This window comes from Rhodamnia argentea, chromosome 2 (assembly GCF_020921035.1).
Source record: "Rhodamnia argentea isolate NSW1041297 chromosome 2, ASM2092103v1, whole genome shotgun sequence".
In the NCBI taxonomy this organism is placed as follows: Eukaryota; Viridiplantae; Streptophyta; class Magnoliopsida; order Myrtales; family Myrtaceae; genus Rhodamnia; species Rhodamnia argentea.
In genome coordinates this window covers 29,952,123-29,967,546 of record NC_063151.1, presented here as the reverse complement: position 1 = coordinate 29,967,546, position 15,424 = coordinate 29,952,123, and the positions used below count along the sequence as shown (strand labels likewise).

Genomic DNA, 15,424 nt, shown 5'->3' with positions numbered 1-15,424 from the left:
CATGATTTTATCTCAAATTAGAATTTTAAAAAATAGCCCTTTAATTTTGACTCAATATATAAAATTATCTATAAACTTTCAATTTGTTCAACATGATCCCGAAACTTTAACCCAACGTCGTTCCTAAATTTATATTTATTTGATGTGTTTTCATGGACTTTTAATACAATGTTTAAGTTGGACTAAATGGGCCGGAAAGATGATTCTCTTCCCCATGTCCGGCATTTCGTTTCATTCTCAAATCCCACAATCGATAGTCAATGTACGTTCGAACAGCTTTGACCTAAAATCGAAAGGAACCGAGTTAGACCCAAAAGAGCAGGTAAGTAAGCCGGACTCCTTCATTGCTTTACGTTGGGTCGCTCCTTGCACGTCCTTTGACTCCAGAGGATTACTGCCTAGCTGTTCATTTGGTGTGCTGTTACGATGATTCGGTCGATACAATTTCTTTGCACAATTTAAGATTTCACGGGCGACGCATTTGGCCCGAGATAAGTTCCCGAGATGCATTTTGAGGGGTCTTAATTTCAGGCCCAGACTGAGCAGCAAGCGTGCCGAGAAAAGAGAGAAGAAGATGAAGCCCAAGACGGTGATGGGGCTCTCTAGTCTCCGTATTATTCTAGATGCAACCTCGTTGAGATCATCGCTGACGCTCGACGACCTCGTTAAGTCAGTCCCACAGTCGCAGCGGTAGTTGTAACGTAGTTTGTTTTCCCACCAAAATCATACGATAGGAACAACAATCAGATGGGTACTGCATGAAGCGGCGCGGATAAATTCTAGACGAAAGACGACACCTTCAGCCTCTTGTCGTCAATGCCCGCCTTCTCCTTTGACCGATGCTTTCATCTGGAGCCCGTTTATGCGTAAAGGATTTATGGATGAAGACAGAAAAGTTTTTTTATTCTTAAATTTAGCTAAAAGCAAGCGGCTTGGCTCATTGTGATTGGAATCAGTCTTTTTCGCCACATTGAGTATAACGGGGATCGAACAAAATTTCAACGTCCGTATGTGTGACGCTGTTAGATTAGTGTCCAAGCACCAGCAGAAGCAATAAAAGAATTTTAAAGAATTTCTGGTCCATTCAGGCTGGCGCACGAAGACCGCACTGCAGAGCCATTAGAGTGTTCGAGCTCGAGTATCTGCGTGCACAGAGAGAGAGACGATGGCGGAGAAAACATTGTGCGTTACCGGAGCTGGAGGCTTTCTTGCTTCGTGGGTCGTCAAGATTCTTCTCTCCAAGGGCTACACCGTCCATGGCACGGTCAGAGATCCCAGTAAGTCCTTCAACTCCTCCGGTTACTCTCCTCAGTTCATCAGCTGATTATTTTGCTCTTGGTTTTCTCTCTCGGTCTGTTCTGCTTTCTGTGTTGTTCTGTGCTCGAGCTTTGATTGCCGACATCCACCGCTCGATTCTCCGAGCAATGCTTTGCGTGTTCACGACGATGAGTTCTTCTCTGCTCTGGGACTCTTCTTATGGGTATTGTTTGGATTGAGGGAGGTGGAGGGAAAACTGGAATTGTTTCGTTTGTTTGGGTAGTTAACCTAGAAGGATATGAATACAAATAGGGGGGAAGTATACCCTTTTTCTTTTTCTTTTCATTTTCTGACTACCCGCTTCACGAGCATCGGCCAAGACCGCCTCTGAGGTTATTCTGAGTGGGAGACTCTCCCACCGAGTCGAACAGGGCATGTACCACCCGGCGTTTCTTGTGAATCTAATTCATTGAAATTCGGTCCAGTAAAAAGGAAGAATCATAAGTTTCTAAGATAGTAGAAAGGAATGCTGTAAACAGAGCCATTGCAACACCCATCAAAGGTCCGCTCCCACATCCAAAACCAAGTGCTTGAATACTCAACGAACCAACCCTTGAAAAAATCACTGCGAATAGGGGCAGGAGTTAGGTAGTTCCTACCCGAGCAGAGCCAGGCAACATTCTTTTGAAATTGTGGGAAGGGTGAGGCATGTTTTTCCAGTCAAATAACCTTGTTTTCCTTTCGACATCATCCTAGCAACCGAAGCTCTCTCTATTTTCTCCCTTCCCTCCTCTTTTCCCTTCGAAGTAAAATCAACCGATGGGGCTATCTCCATTTCAAAGGAAATTTCTCTTTATGTGATGCTAGGAAATTGGGTCCTTGCATATTGTCACAAGATCAAATCGAAAGTTTGGGTCGTTAAAGAGCAACAGAAGATTGCTGCGTTAAGAAATGGTTTTGGCTACAAAATTTGGCTGTTGGGGGGGCTTTGTTTGTTGGATTGGGTTAGGCAAAGCAACTAATAGCCTCAGTATCTCTATCTAGGCCGACTATAGAACAATAAATCCTGTGGTCTTCCAATCTCGGGACTGAATTGGTAACTTTCTCTGTGCAGGTGATGCAAAGAATGCTCACTTGAAGGAACTAGATAAAGCATCTGAGAAATTGAGACTCTTCAAGGCGGATTTACTTGATTACGATTCGCTCCGCTCGGCAATTGAAGGATGCTGTGGGGTTCTCCATGTTGCTTCTCCAGTCCCTCCCTCCTCTGTGTCAAACCCTGAGGTGAGAGTTTCCCTGGCAATTGCTTTGTGACTATGTCAAATCCTAAAGCTTTATTTCCACAAACAGTGTTTAGATATTGACGTGCATGCATTTGAATCTATAAGAATGAATATATACTGTTCATATGTATACGTGGTTGCTTTTTAACACTGCTTGTGAAAACTGAATTTACCATTCGCTGCCTTCCTTACTTGGACCCATTGTCTATTCAAGTATGATGGTTCTACACATGCAAATAAAATGCCCCTTCTTAGTCCTGTGGAATTATATCAATGTAAGGGAATACGTGAAGATGGGATCAAGTCAAACTTGATTAAGCTAGTAAGAAGCAGAAGGTTTGAGGTATAGTCTAGACCAGTCATCAAAATGAAACTGAAAGGCTAAAAAACAATGTCATGGTGAAAGCCATTAGTCCTTGTAGATCTGCCTCTCATGATTGGGGACTTAATACATGATATGACTGGCGAATTTATTAATGGTTATAGTCTCCGCCTCCTCTATTTTTTAACAAACTTTTTGCAGGTACAACTGCTTGCACCTGCAGTTAAGGGAACACTTAATGTACTGAAGGCATGTTCTGAAGCGAAAGTTAAGCGAGTTGTATATGTGTCCTCGGTTGCTGCATTGATGATGATCCCAAGCTGGCCAAATGGTCAAGCGATGGACGAGTCGTCTTGGTCCGACAAGGAGTACTGTCGCAGGACTGAGGTGATCTGCTTATGAATTGATTCTGGTGAATTATCTGCTGTAGCCTTCTGGGGCTGTGTCAACATTCTTAATCATTGCCATTTTTCCATGAGTCCAATGTTTTCTCTAAGTAATATTATTGACGACATAAAAATAGTTAACAGGTCTTAGCAAGATAGTTAGAAAATTAGTATTTAAAGGATAATACTTACTAGAGACTTGGAAAAAATGCTCCGATATTGTGTAAAGTTTCCGTCACGTTTCATACAGCTTCTTTGGCAAATGAATAAATATATTACAAAGCTGCAATTGAGTTTGTGTTGCCTTGCTATAGTTGGCTATCCATCAGCTCATCTCTATAGAGCAATTATACTTCCATATCTAAGAAAAGCATGTACTGGTTCTTTGTCGTAAGTTCCTTCATTCCCTGCTGAACATTCCCTCTTCTTGCCACAGAACTGGTATTGCCTTTCAAAAACTGAAGCAGAAAGTGAAGCTTTAGAATATGCAAATAGAAATGGGCTCGACGTCGTATCAGTGTGTCCCAGTTACATATTTGGCCCAATTCTGCAGCCAACACTCAATGCAAGCACAATGGTCCTCTTAAATGTTATGAAAGGTATGATGCTTGCAAAAAGTAGTTATACATTGCCACTACCTTCAGATCTGCTGTAATACATGAATAGTTTAGTGAAAGTCATATACATTTTATTTTACGATGGATTTTGTTAACGCATCCTGGGGGCACTTGTTAAATAGCCCATTTAGGAAATTATACAGTTCCAAATGCACTTGCTGTCGTCGTGTTATGCATAATCAAAACTTTGAAAATTGAACTATTCCAAATGAAGTGTGCTTAACAAGTGTTCTGGTGGCAATCGTTGACAAGACCTTTTTAAGAGTTCCTATATAGAAAGAGACATAATAAGCATGTATCCTCTCTAGAACATTCCATGTTGTAGGGTTTTCTTTCGATCTGAAACAGTTTCACATGTGTCCAGAGTGCTGGGAAATGATTTGTGTTTCTGAATTATCTGGCATTTGGATGCACTTTTCTTACCCTTCTAAATCGGGAGAAAATGACTGAGGCTGTCCTTTTGTCTTTGTGGTGGTTCTAACATTGCCGGACCTAATTCTGCTAGCAATATTTTATGCGATGTAATAACAGGAGGGCAGGAGTCAGTGCCAAACAGGTTTAGGAATATAGTGGACGTACGTGATGTCGCTGCAGCTGTAATTTTGGCATATGAGAAACCTGAGGCCGAAGGACGATATATATGCACATCTTACTGCATTAAGACACAGGACTTGGTGGAAAAGGTGAAGACTCTGTATCCTAACTACAATTATCCCAAAAGGTAAGCTTCAACGTCCCTGTTAATTATGCGGTCGAAATGATCTGGGATCTACTTCTCCATTTCCCGTTCTTTTCATATCGGATCAAGGAATAAAAATAAATAAATACATTGTTAATAACTAAGGCATTGATGTTTCTTCTTGGTTTATATATTTGATGAATCTTGAATGCATGCATGTTAATTGGCAGCTTCACTGAGACTGAAGAATGGGTGAATATTAGCTCAGAGAAGTTACGAGGGCTTGGTTGGACTTACAGGGCATTGGAGGAAACTCTAGTTGATTCAGTTGAAAGCTACGGCGCGTCTGGCCTACTGGAAACGAAGTAGTTGCGTGGTCGGGTTAGTTTCTGCCCCGGGATTGATCACCGCCTGATTGTTGTCCGATAAGAACACTGTATTCCAGCAATCAGACATTGTTTTGTTGTAGCATAGAGGTCGCCGCCGTGGTTCAGGCTTGTTATAAGTTGGAGCTGAAATAAGGACGGGATGATCTGGATGGTTGCGATGTGCAGAGAGATTTTTTCTTTTCTCATGTCAAATTTTTATTTTCCCTCATCGTGCAGTGATTTTTTGTTGAGAGACCTCGTGAGAGTGGCCATCGCATAACAGGTTAACAGCATCTTGACAAACGCTATTTAGGCCCTGCATGGCAATGATTTTTGGGAACGATTTTGGTTCTTTAATAATGTTCTTAGAACAAAAAAGAATGATTATTATGTTTTGTAACACAAATGATTTTGATTTTGATTCTATTTTCGGGAAATCTCTCATTATTTTTTACTCGATCTAAAGCATAACGAGGTCTCATTTTTAAATAAAAATATATCAAATAATAAAATAATAATTCTAAAAAATAAAAAATAGGAAAATTTTAAAAATAGAAGAAGTTTAAATTAGGCCAATTTGACATCATTTTCATAAATTTGGGCTTAGATTTTCTAGATTTTATATATTTTATTCTTTTTTATGAAAATCATAAACACCTTTGAAATTAAATCTGAATCACATTTCTCTAAGCCCTTAGGACTTTATTAGGGTTTTATGAGGGGTTTTTTGCAAAATAATTTTTTTAAAAAATATTTACAATTTTTTTTAAATATTTACGGATTTAGGCCTCGCTCGGCATTTCGGTTGCAGAGTGGGGCGGCTTTGTTTTTTTTTTTGTTGTAAATTTTGTATTTTTTTAATTATTGATTCTTATAATATTTAATTTATTTATAATTTTTTTCTTGTGAAGCTTATCTTTATAACATAATTAGCAATAATTAATGTAAAAATTTATTAAGATCTTTGCTTAATTTATTAAGGAAAAGTTCTATAGGCATTTCCAAACTACTAGGCAACATCCAGATTAATTCGTCCAAGATTCAATGTACTTCATAACGAACAACGTCTTACCTTTAATTGCTCAATCAAAATGCAATAGAGGGTGAAGCGTTAGATTGAAGAGCACCGTTAAGATCATTCACACTAGGTATAGGTTTAGTCAAACATTTTTGCACGTATGTACTCTCTCCCCTACGAGAAGAAATGAATTTTGGTGAACCCTCGTAAATGATTTTCACGTGGCAACATGTCTGTCCATCCCATCCATCACATCATAGAATAAAGGGTGGTGCTATAATGTAATATAGCCGCAAGAATATGTTAGAAACCACAGTAATAGATAGATGGGAAACCGCAACAAAAGAGTTAAAAACCACATGGAAAGATTAAAAACCGCAGTAAAAGAGTGGAAACAAGTAAAGAAAGGGGAAAATTTTGGAAGAGCATATATCATCGCTCGGGCGTCCGTTTGGGAAGATTTTTTTTTTATTTCACGTAATTTTTCAAGATGAATCTGTCGTAGGCGGTTTGGCCCGGCTTTTTCCCCAAAAAACGCTGTTTTCCTTATCAATTTTGCATTTTCTCCCTCCGGTGCCACTTCTTGATATCGAATGAACCCTCCTTTCCCTCTTTCCTCTTTCAATCTTTCCATGCCGGACTCATTAAATATTAAAAGTATCAATAATTAAAAAATAATGAAATTTAAAATAAAAAAAAAAGCAGGCCTACTCGGCGGCCTAGCTGCCGAGCAAGGCCCAAATCCGTAAATATTTTTTTTAAAATAATTTTGTAAATAATTTTTTTAAAAAAATTAATTTGGAAAAAAACCCGTTTTATGATGCAATTTATCAATATCATGATTCTTTGATTGCACACTTGATTTCATTGGTTGTGATTTGTCTAGGTTTAAGTAGTTTATCCTTAGTCTAGTTTTAGAAAATTTAGAAAAAGGCAAAAACAACCTGCGTGAACACTTAGTATTGACTTACCTTATAGGTTAAAAAATGAATTAAAAATTAGCATGAAACATGTTTAGAAAGCACTCAACTTCGGTGTCAAAAAGGCATCGATGGAAACATCTACGTAACCAAGTCCCTAAATCCTAGATTTCTCTAATTGCGTAGAATCGAATGGTTTCTCCCAATCGTTTGATAAAGTTCCAATCTACCTTTCTCAAACACTGGTGGCGACTCTATTTGCATGTACATACACACATGCCATCAATCATACTAAGATTGAATTTGATATTCCTTCGTTGCGATTTGATATAGGCTTGCAAGGGGGCCCGAATTAATCCGAAATCATATATTAACCCCACATGGTCTATCCTTTTTTAGCTTAAGATGACTTGTTATAGAACGACAATTAGACGGAATAACATGAAAAAATATTGTATTCAATATGTTATATAAGATAATTAATATGAATTAATCTTCAATTAATTCGAAATGTATGATGAAATTTCACAAAGTAACTACGTAATTATTTAACTTAAATGAAAAAAATTGAAAAGAGAAATTATTTTTGGGAATAAAAATTTTGTGTAATTACCAAACGTGTTTCTGTTCTAGGAACAGAAATTTTGTGAATTTGTTAAACACTTCTAATTCTCTAAAACTCATCCACGAAATAAAATCAGAAAAAATAATTATAATCGGAATTATTTTTTCGAATTAGAATGGTTGCCATGTAGGCCCGTAAAGTGAAACTCATCGACAAGCTCAGGGACCACCGAACAAGTGAAGGTTGGATAAAAACAATGGGATTTAGCTGTCAATTATTAAAAGAAAAACGTCTTTTTTTTTTTTATAACTAAAATATGCTGTAGTTTATAGCAATGCATCCACGGAAAGTTCGACAAGGCTTCCAATGGTTCCCTAGTACTCGTAGAAGAAAATCTTTCTCGTGCAATAGTTGTATAAAGTCGTGTTCTCAACGCGGATGGCCTGCCTTCAATCACATTAGAAAGGTGAGCATGGTCCATGGGAGAATCACTCCATTACAATACAACAGAAAGGTCGAAAAACGCAGAACTTTAAGAAAAGTGAGAAAAGGGTGTCCTTGCTGACAAAGCTTGGGAGATTGTCCTGTTCTACATTTCCTGCATCAGCTCGGCAGGCGGCGCGAAGAAGATATGGGTGTCAAACGGCTCTGATTGAACTGTGAGACAGAGAGATATGGAAGAGAAGAGTGAGAGGGAAAGAATTTGTGTGACAGGTGCAGGAGGTTATGTGGCTTCAATGGGTTGTGAAGTTTCTTCTTTCCAAGGGCTACAAGGTCCATGGCTTCATGGGTTGTGAAGTTTCTTCTTTCCAAGAGTTAGACTCAAAACGAGCAGGTGGGTAAGCCGGACTCCTTCATTGCTTTGCGTCGGATCGCTCCTTACACGTCCTTTGACTACAGAGGGTTACTGCCTAGCTGTTCATTTGGTGTGCTGTTACGATGATTTGATCAATACAATTTGTTTGTAGGATTTAAGATTTGACGGGCAACGCATATAGCGTGAGATAAAGTTCGGTGTGCAGTTTGAGGGGTCTTAATTTCAGGCCCAGACTGAGTAGCAAGCGTACTGGAAAAAGATAGAAGAAGCTGAAGCCCAGGACGGCGATGGGGCTCTCTGGTCTCTGTATTATTCTGGACACAGCCTCGTTGAGATCGTCGCTGACGCCCGACAACCATCGTATTATACGACTCTGTTCTCCTAGTGTCCAGGCAGAAGCAATAGAAGAATTTTAAAAAGCTTTGGGTCCATTCTCGCTGGCGCACGAAGTCTGTAGAGCCATTAGTGTCTTCGAGCTCGAGTCTGTGCGTGCCGAGAGAGAGGGGATGGCGATGGTGGAGAGGACATTGTGCGTGACCGGAGCTGGAGGCTCTCTTGCTTCGCGGGTCGTCAAGATTCTTCTCTCCCAGGGCTACATCGTTCTCTGCACAGTCAGAGATCCCAGTAAGTCCTTCACTTCCCTTCGGTTTCTCTCTTCAGCTCATCAGCTGCTTATTTTGCTCGACTTTCTCACTCAGTCTGTTTCGCTTTCTGTGTTGTTCTGTGCACGAGCTTTGATTGCCGACATCCACGCTTGATTCTCCGAGCAATGTTTTGCATGTTTACGACAATGAGTTTTTCCCTCCTCTGGAGCTCTTCTTATAGGTATTGTTTGGATTGAGGGAGGTGGAGGGAAAACTGGCATTGTTTCGTTTGTTTGGTAGTTAACCTAGAAGGATATGAATGCAAATAGGGGGGAAGTATTCCTTCTTTCTTTTTCGACTACCCGCTTCATGAGGATCGGCCAAGACCGCCTCTGAGGTTATTCTTAGTGGGAGACTCTCCCACCGGGTCGAACAAGGCATCTACAACGTGACGTTTCTGGTGAATCTAAGAATATAATTCATTGAAATTCCATCCATTAAAATAGAAGAATTATAAGTATTTAAGATAGTAGATAGGAATGTTGTAAACAGAGCCATTGCAACACCCATCAAAGGACTAGTTCCCCATCCAGGAGCTACTTTTGCCATATTCTGAATTCAACGGTTTGCGTAGGCATAAATCCTATTTTGTATTGGTTGAGATATATTGACTTTGTATGCCATTCCGTCGTAAATAAATGGTCTCAGCATAGATCCATTTTTGGTCCGCTCCCACATCCAAACCAAGTGCTTGAATACTCAACAAACCAACCCTTGAAAAAATCACTGCCAATAGAGGCAGGAGTTAGATAGTTCCTACCCAAGCAGAGCCAGGCAACATTCTTTTGAAAATGTGGGAAGGGTAAGGCATGTTTTTCCAGTTAAATAACCTTGTTTTCCTTTTGACATCATAGCAGCTGAAGCTCTCTCTATTTTTTCCCTTGCCTCCCCTTTTCACTTCGAAGTAAAATCTACCAATGGGCCTGTCTCCATTTCAAAAGAAATTTCGCTATATGTGATGCCAAGAAATTGAATCGTTGCATATTGTCACAAGATCAAATTGAAAATTTGGGCCATTAAAGGGCAATAGAAGATTGCTGTGTTAAGAAATGGTTTTGGCTACAAAGTTTGTCTGTTGAGGGGCTTCATTTTTGAGATGGGGCTGGACAAAGCAACTAATAGCCACGGTACCTCTATCTAGGCCCACTATAGAACAATAAAACCTGCGGTCTTTTAATCTGGGGACTAAATTGGTAACTTTCTCTGTGCAGGTGATGCAAAGTATGCTCACTTGAAGGAACTAGATAAAGCATCTGAGAAATTGAGACTCTTCAAGGCGGATTTACTTGATTATAATTCGCTCCGCTTGGCAATTGAAGGATGCTGTGGGGTTCTCCATGTTGCTTCTCCAGTCCCTTCCTCCTCTGTGTCAAACCCTGAGGTGAGAGTTTCCCCGGCATATAGCTTTGTGACTATGTCAAATCCCAAAGTTTTATTTTCACAAACAGTGTTTAGATGTTGATGTGCATGCGTTTGAATCTAAAAGAATGAATATATACTGTTCAGATGCGTACGTGGTAGCTTTTTAACACTGCTTGTGAAAACTGAATTTACCATTCGCTGCCTTCCTTACTTGGACCCATTGTCTATTCAAGTATGATGGTTCTATACATGCAAATAAAATGCCCCCTCTTAGTCCTGTGGAATTATATCAATGTAAGAGAATATGTAAAGATGGGATCAAGTCAAACTTGATTAAGCTAGTAAGAAGCAGAAGGTTTGAGGTATAGTCTAGACCAGTCATCAAAATGAAACCGAAAGACCGAAAAACAAGGTCTTGGTGAAAGTCATTAGTCCTTGCAGATCCGCCTCTCATGATGGATAATCGATACTTGATATGATTGGTGAATTTTTCAATGCTTATAGTCTCCGACTACTCTATTTTTGAATAAATTTTTTGCGGGTAGAGCTGCTTGCACCTGCAGTTAAGGGAACACTTAATGTACCGAGGGCATGTTTTGAAGCGAAAGTTAAGCGAGTTGTATATGTATCCTCGGTTGCTGCATTGATGATGAACCCAAGCTAGTCAAATGGTCAAGTGATGGATGAGTCGTCTTGGTCTAACAAGGAGTACTGTCGCGGGACCGAGGTGACCTGCTTATGAATTGATTTTGGTGAATTATATGCTGCAACCTTCCGGGGCAGTGTCAACATTCTTAATCATTGCCATTTTGCCATTAGTCCAATGTTTTCTCTAAGTAATATGATTGACGACATAAAAATAATTAACAGGTCTTAGCAAGATAGTTAGATAATTAGTATTCAAAGGGTGATACTTACTAGAGACAAGGAAAAAATGCTCCCATATTGTGTAAAGTTTCGTTCAAGTTTCATACAGCTTCTTTGGCAAATGAATAAATATATTACAAAGCTGCGATTGAGTTTGTGTTGCCTTGCCATAGTTGGCTATCCATCAGCTTGTCTCTATAGAGCAGTTATACTTCCATATCTAAGAAAAGCATGCACCGATTCTTTGTTGTAAGTTCCTTTGTTCCCTGCTGAACATACCCTCTTCTTGCCACAGAAATGGTTTTGCTTTTCAAAAACTAAAGAAATGGGCTCGATGTTGTATCAGTGTGTCCCAGTCTCATATTTGGCCCAATTCTGCAGCCAACACTCAATGCAAGCACAGCGGCCCTCTTAAATGTTATGAAAGGTATGGAGCTTGTAAAAAGTAGTTATACAATGCCACTACCTTCAGATATGCTGTAAGCCACGAATAGTTTAGTAAAAGTCGTATCCATTTTATTTTAAGATGGATTTTGGTAACGAATATCCTGGGGGCACTTGTTAAATAGCCAATCTAGGAAATTATACAGTTCCGAATGCACTTACTGTCGTCGTGTAATGCACAATCAGAACTTTGAAAACCGAGACATAAGCATGTGTCCTCTCCAGAACATTCTATGTTGTAGGGTTTTTCTTTCAATCTGACAAAGTTTCACATATGTCCAAAGCGCTGGGAAATCATTTGTGTTTCTGAATTATCTGGCATTTGGATGCACTTTTCTTACCCTTCAAAATCGGGAGAAAATGACTCACGCTGTACTTTTTTGTCTTTGTGGCGGTTCTGACATTGCCGGAGCTAATTCTGCTAGCAATCTTTTATGTGATGTAATAACAGGAGGGCAGGAGTTAGTGCCAACCATCATGAAATCAAGAGATCAAGATGGAATTATATCTGTTCATGATTGAGGAGATAATCATGAAATATGGGACATGTATTTAACATGTAGAGACAAGTAAATCCCATTTGTCAACTGTCAACCATGTGCACATGAGGCTTACTAATGCAAATAGAATGATGCTCCGCACCAGCTCACTGAATGGAAGTAACAACAATGTAGAAACTATCCAGCAAATAGAAGAAAATGCATACACGAAAATATCTAACTTTCTAGGCCTAGTTTGGTATTTCAAGAAAAGTATTAAAATAATGAAAAAACCAGAAAAAAAATTGAGAATTACAAATTACCAGAAAATTATCCCCAATCCAAACATGGGGGAGTAGGGGTCCAAGAAAAAGCCAAAGAAACTATGGAGCAAAAGAAGCTTACCAGAGATGCCGATCACATCCATATCTGGGAAATCATTTTGGAGGAAGTCCATGACATTCTGAACCCCTTTGGAGACCATGTTCATCCCCATTGCATCTCCAGTGCTGCCAGTGAACCTCATATACAGATTCTTCCCAGCAATAGAGCACTTTATACACTGAAGCCTCCCAAACCTACTCGATCTGCCACAAAAAAAAAAAAAAAAGAAAAAAAAATGAACGTCCAGAATCATGAAAGGAAGTCCTTACATAGCAGTATTTCTGATGATTGTACTTAATATGACCCAGTTAAGCACGTCGAATTTGATAGAAAGGCAAGCCTCTACAAAGCATCATAGAATCGTGGGTTACATCAACAGAATGTCCGGATTGCATCCCAAATTTGATAAACGGAAAGTCATATACTAGTTTGATGATTCTCAGATCTCCCTCTCCAAATTAAACAGTTATGAATACAAAATCTCGGGTAGCGAGTACAGTTTCTAATCACTGTCATAATTGAAAAAAGCATACTCAGTTAGTAATGACAGTCAACCTCAGCAAATCAGGGACGGATCGATAAAAGAATGACAAGACAAAATAGCAGACAACTAAAGGCACTATACATAGAACTCAATTTCTGAAGCATGAAAGCCCACCAAAAAAGTAAGCAAATCAGAAGTAACTAGCCATGAGCTGACCTGTTAAACACAAGTGCCAAGGTATCAAAATTGATCGGATCCTCCAAGAAGAACTTCAACTCCGAGGCTCTCTTCACATCACCGAACCTCACGACTGGCGCTCTCGTCATGCCGTCCCTTAACCGCACGCTCCTTGCTCCCCCAGACGCATTAATCGCCTTGCAGCCTCTGCTCGTACTCGCCACCAAGCAACCTTCGGTGGTAGCCATGGGCACATAATACTCGAGTCCATCAAGCAACAATGGTCCTGCAACTCCGACCGGAATCTGCACGTATCCGACCGGCATTTCACAGCACTGCTCCAAAATCGACTCGTAATCGAATCCTTCGAAGGGCAAATCAGTGAGCGACCTCCCAGTCGTTGTCTGCAAAGCCTCGTGCCGAATGAAAGCTGCTCTTCTGCAGTTGCCGAGCTTAGATTCTAGGGAATACGAAGGAATTGTACCGTCCACGACGGATTTGACGATCTCTTCGTCTTCGGCAGAGGACAAAGCCGAAATTGCCGGCTCCGGATCGACCGGATGCGGAAGCGGAGCCACAATGTCCGTACATCCGAAGCCGCGGTTGACGTCGTCGTCGAGGTCCTCCCACGCATCATGAGAGGCGCGCGCGATGAAGGACTGGACGAAGCCGATGCCGAAGAAGCCGAGGAGGTAGATGAAGGAGGCGATGAGGGAGACGATGGTGGCGATCTCCGGGAGGGTGACGACGTGGAGGGGGACCGAGTCGCGGATCTTGTCGCGCCACCGGTGGAGGAGGTAGTAGGCGACGGAGAAGAAGAGAGTGAAGAACACCGCGTTGGTCAGGTACAGAGGGAGCGGAAGAGCGTCCGATGCTTCGGAGGCTCGAGGGGACGGGACGATGAAGTGGAGCTTCTTCTCTCGTCGCGGAGGTCACTTGGCCCGCCGCGCACGGCGGAGGGGAGCGGTGGTTTAGGTGGCCGCCGGCGGAAGAAAGTAGAGCGGGAAATGGATGTGGACTTCACTACTGAGCTGGAGAAGAGTGAACGAAGGAAAGAGGGAGTCGCGGAACGTTTTGGCTTTTGGGAGGTGAAATTTATACACGAGTACTCGCGGGCATGAAAACATTAAAAAAACTCGATTAAAAAAAAACGAAAAACGTGATAATCTATATTTCTCGTGCATTAGTCAATTAGCAAAGGCGAATTACTTGCATTTTCGGAGATATAATTCCGATATTTCTCGTATATTTTTGGAAACTTGTCACGAAAAAGATTTATTTAGCAAAAGTCCTAAAATTTGTCACGAAAGTACAATTAAGTACTAAAACTTATAAAAAGTACAATCGAGCCTTAAAACTTATCAAATTGATGCATCCGAGTCCTAAAACTGAAAAAGATATGTTATGTAGAAGTAGTAAAATTTATCATAAAAGTGCAATTGAATTCCGAAACTTGTAAAAAGTGTAATCAATCCTTAAAACTTGTCAAATTGATACAATTCAGTCATAAAACTAAAAAAGATATGTTCGGTATGAGTCGTAAAATTTGTCACGAAAGTGCAATTGAGTCCTAAAACTTGCAAAAAGTGCATTCGAGCCCTAAAACTCGTCAAATTGATGCAATCGAGTCCTAAAACTTGTTAAATTGGTGCAACCAACTCATTACGTTAACACCATCCAAATTGGCTAATAAAAAATACTGACGTGATTTTTTAAAATATTTTCTCTCTTACGTGGCTAAAATGACATCTTTTTTTGTTTGAATATGATTTTTAATATAGTTTTTATGTAAATTAACTTCAAAAATAGGCTAAAAAAAAAAGAACGAAGAAGAAGATAGTAGAACCACTGGCAAGGACTTCAAAGCCCTCGCCGCCACTACCCCACTACTGTCGAAAAGGGATGGCGACGGTGGAAAAGTGATCAACGGGGTCACTAGCGCTCGCCGATGAATGGCGAGCTCTGTCTCTCTCTCTCTATTCCAGCATCTATCCGGTCGAAAATTTGAAGGCTCCGACGTCACATCACTGCGAGTAAGCTCCCTAACGGGTCCCTGCCTTTCTTGCTGATCAATTAGATCACATTTTCTTTTTTGTGGCGAAATTATTGCTGAATTAATAGCGATTGGATTTTCTCTTCTCTTCTAGCTCGTGCAGTTTCAAATTGGACGCATTCTTCATGGATTAGGTGATCGAAGATATTTGCCACTCAGTCGCCCCGTGCATGAAATCGCAGAGCGAGAGCATTGACGCATTCTTACAAGATTCTGTTGATTGTGCTATTTGGTTATATCGATGGTCACCAGCCCACGGCCAAGGACCGACGATTCCCATCAACCACTTCCCCACCAT

At 40.4% G+C, this 15,424-nt stretch overlaps 4 protein-coding genes across 6 annotated transcripts in view; 2 read left to right on the top strand and 2 right to left on the bottom strand.

The window, feature by feature from the left end:
- The window catches only part of LOC115740130 (3-hydroxy-3-methylglutaryl-coenzyme A reductase 1), a 20,654-nt gene extending 6,528 nt beyond the window's left edge, over positions 1-14,126 (bottom strand). The window contains exon 1 of the mRNA XM_048273640.1: positions 14,098-14,126. The gene's annotated coding sequence lies outside the window, so the exon portion shown is untranslated. The remainder of the gene's footprint in view (positions 1-14,097) is intronic.
- Positions 1,124-15,424, top strand: part of LOC115732264 (cinnamoyl-CoA reductase 1-like) — a 37,766-nt gene continuing 23,465 nt past the window's right edge. For 2 of the 3 annotated variants that reach the window (XR_007197318.1, XM_048273641.1), the window contains exons 1-6: positions 1,124-1,277; positions 2,372-2,541; positions 3,064-3,249; positions 3,685-3,847; positions 4,397-4,586; positions 4,775-4,957. Coding sequence is in view for 1 of the 3 variants with exons in the window: in XM_048273641.1 (XP_048129598.1) it covers positions 1,166-1,277; positions 2,372-2,541; positions 3,064-3,249; positions 3,685-3,847; positions 4,397-4,586; positions 4,775-4,913 (960 nt within the window). In the remaining 2 variants the exon portion in view is untranslated. Of the gene's footprint in view, positions 1,278-2,371; positions 2,542-3,063; positions 3,250-3,684; positions 3,848-4,396; positions 4,587-4,774; positions 4,972-15,424 lie in introns of all 3 variants that reach the window. The other variant, XR_007197319.1, reaches the window with a different exon arrangement.
- Positions 8,621-10,925, top strand: LOC125313729 (cinnamoyl-CoA reductase 1-like). The gene is made up of 3 exons (XM_048273643.1): positions 8,621-8,856; positions 10,088-10,257; positions 10,780-10,925. The coding sequence occupies exons 1-3, from the start codon at positions 8,739-8,741 to the stop codon at positions 10,900-10,902; spliced, it is 411 nt and encodes a 136-aa protein (XP_048129600.1). The 5' UTR covers positions 8,621-8,738; the 3' UTR covers positions 10,903-10,925.
- LOC115732107 (3-hydroxy-3-methylglutaryl-coenzyme A reductase 1-like) lies at positions 12,348-15,424 on the bottom strand. The gene is made up of 3 exons (XM_048273534.1): positions 15,334-15,424; positions 13,113-13,947; positions 12,348-12,615 (listed from the first exon to the last, which is right to left on the bottom strand). The coding sequence occupies exons 1-3, from the start codon at positions 15,422-15,424 to the stop codon at positions 12,348-12,350; spliced, it is 1,194 nt and encodes a 397-aa protein (XP_048129491.1).

Coding starts and splice junctions, on each gene's coding strand:
- LOC125313729 (XM_048273643.1), top strand. CDS start 8,739: ATGGCGATGGTGGAGAGGACATTGTGCGTGACCGGAGCTGGAGGCTCT. Junction 8,857..10,087: donor CTGCACAGTCAGAGATCCCA/GTAAGTCCTTCA, acceptor TTCTCTGTGCAG/GTGATGCAAAGTATGCTCAC. Junction 10,258..10,779: donor CCTCTGTGTCAAACCCTGAG/GTGAGAGTTTCC, acceptor AATTTTTTGCGG/GTAGAGCTGCTTGCACCTGC.
- LOC115732107 (XM_048273534.1), bottom strand. CDS start 15,424: ATGGTGGGGAAGTGGTTGATGGGAATCGTCGGTCCTTGGCCGTGGGCT. Junction 13,948..15,333: donor AGCACAATCAACAGAATCTT/GTAAGAATGCGT, acceptor GAGCCTCCGAAG/CATCGGACGCTCTTCCGCTC. Junction 12,616..13,112: donor TTGGCACTTGTGTTTAACAG/GTCAGCTCATGG, acceptor TTTTTGTGGCAG/ATCGAGTAGGTTTGGGAGGC.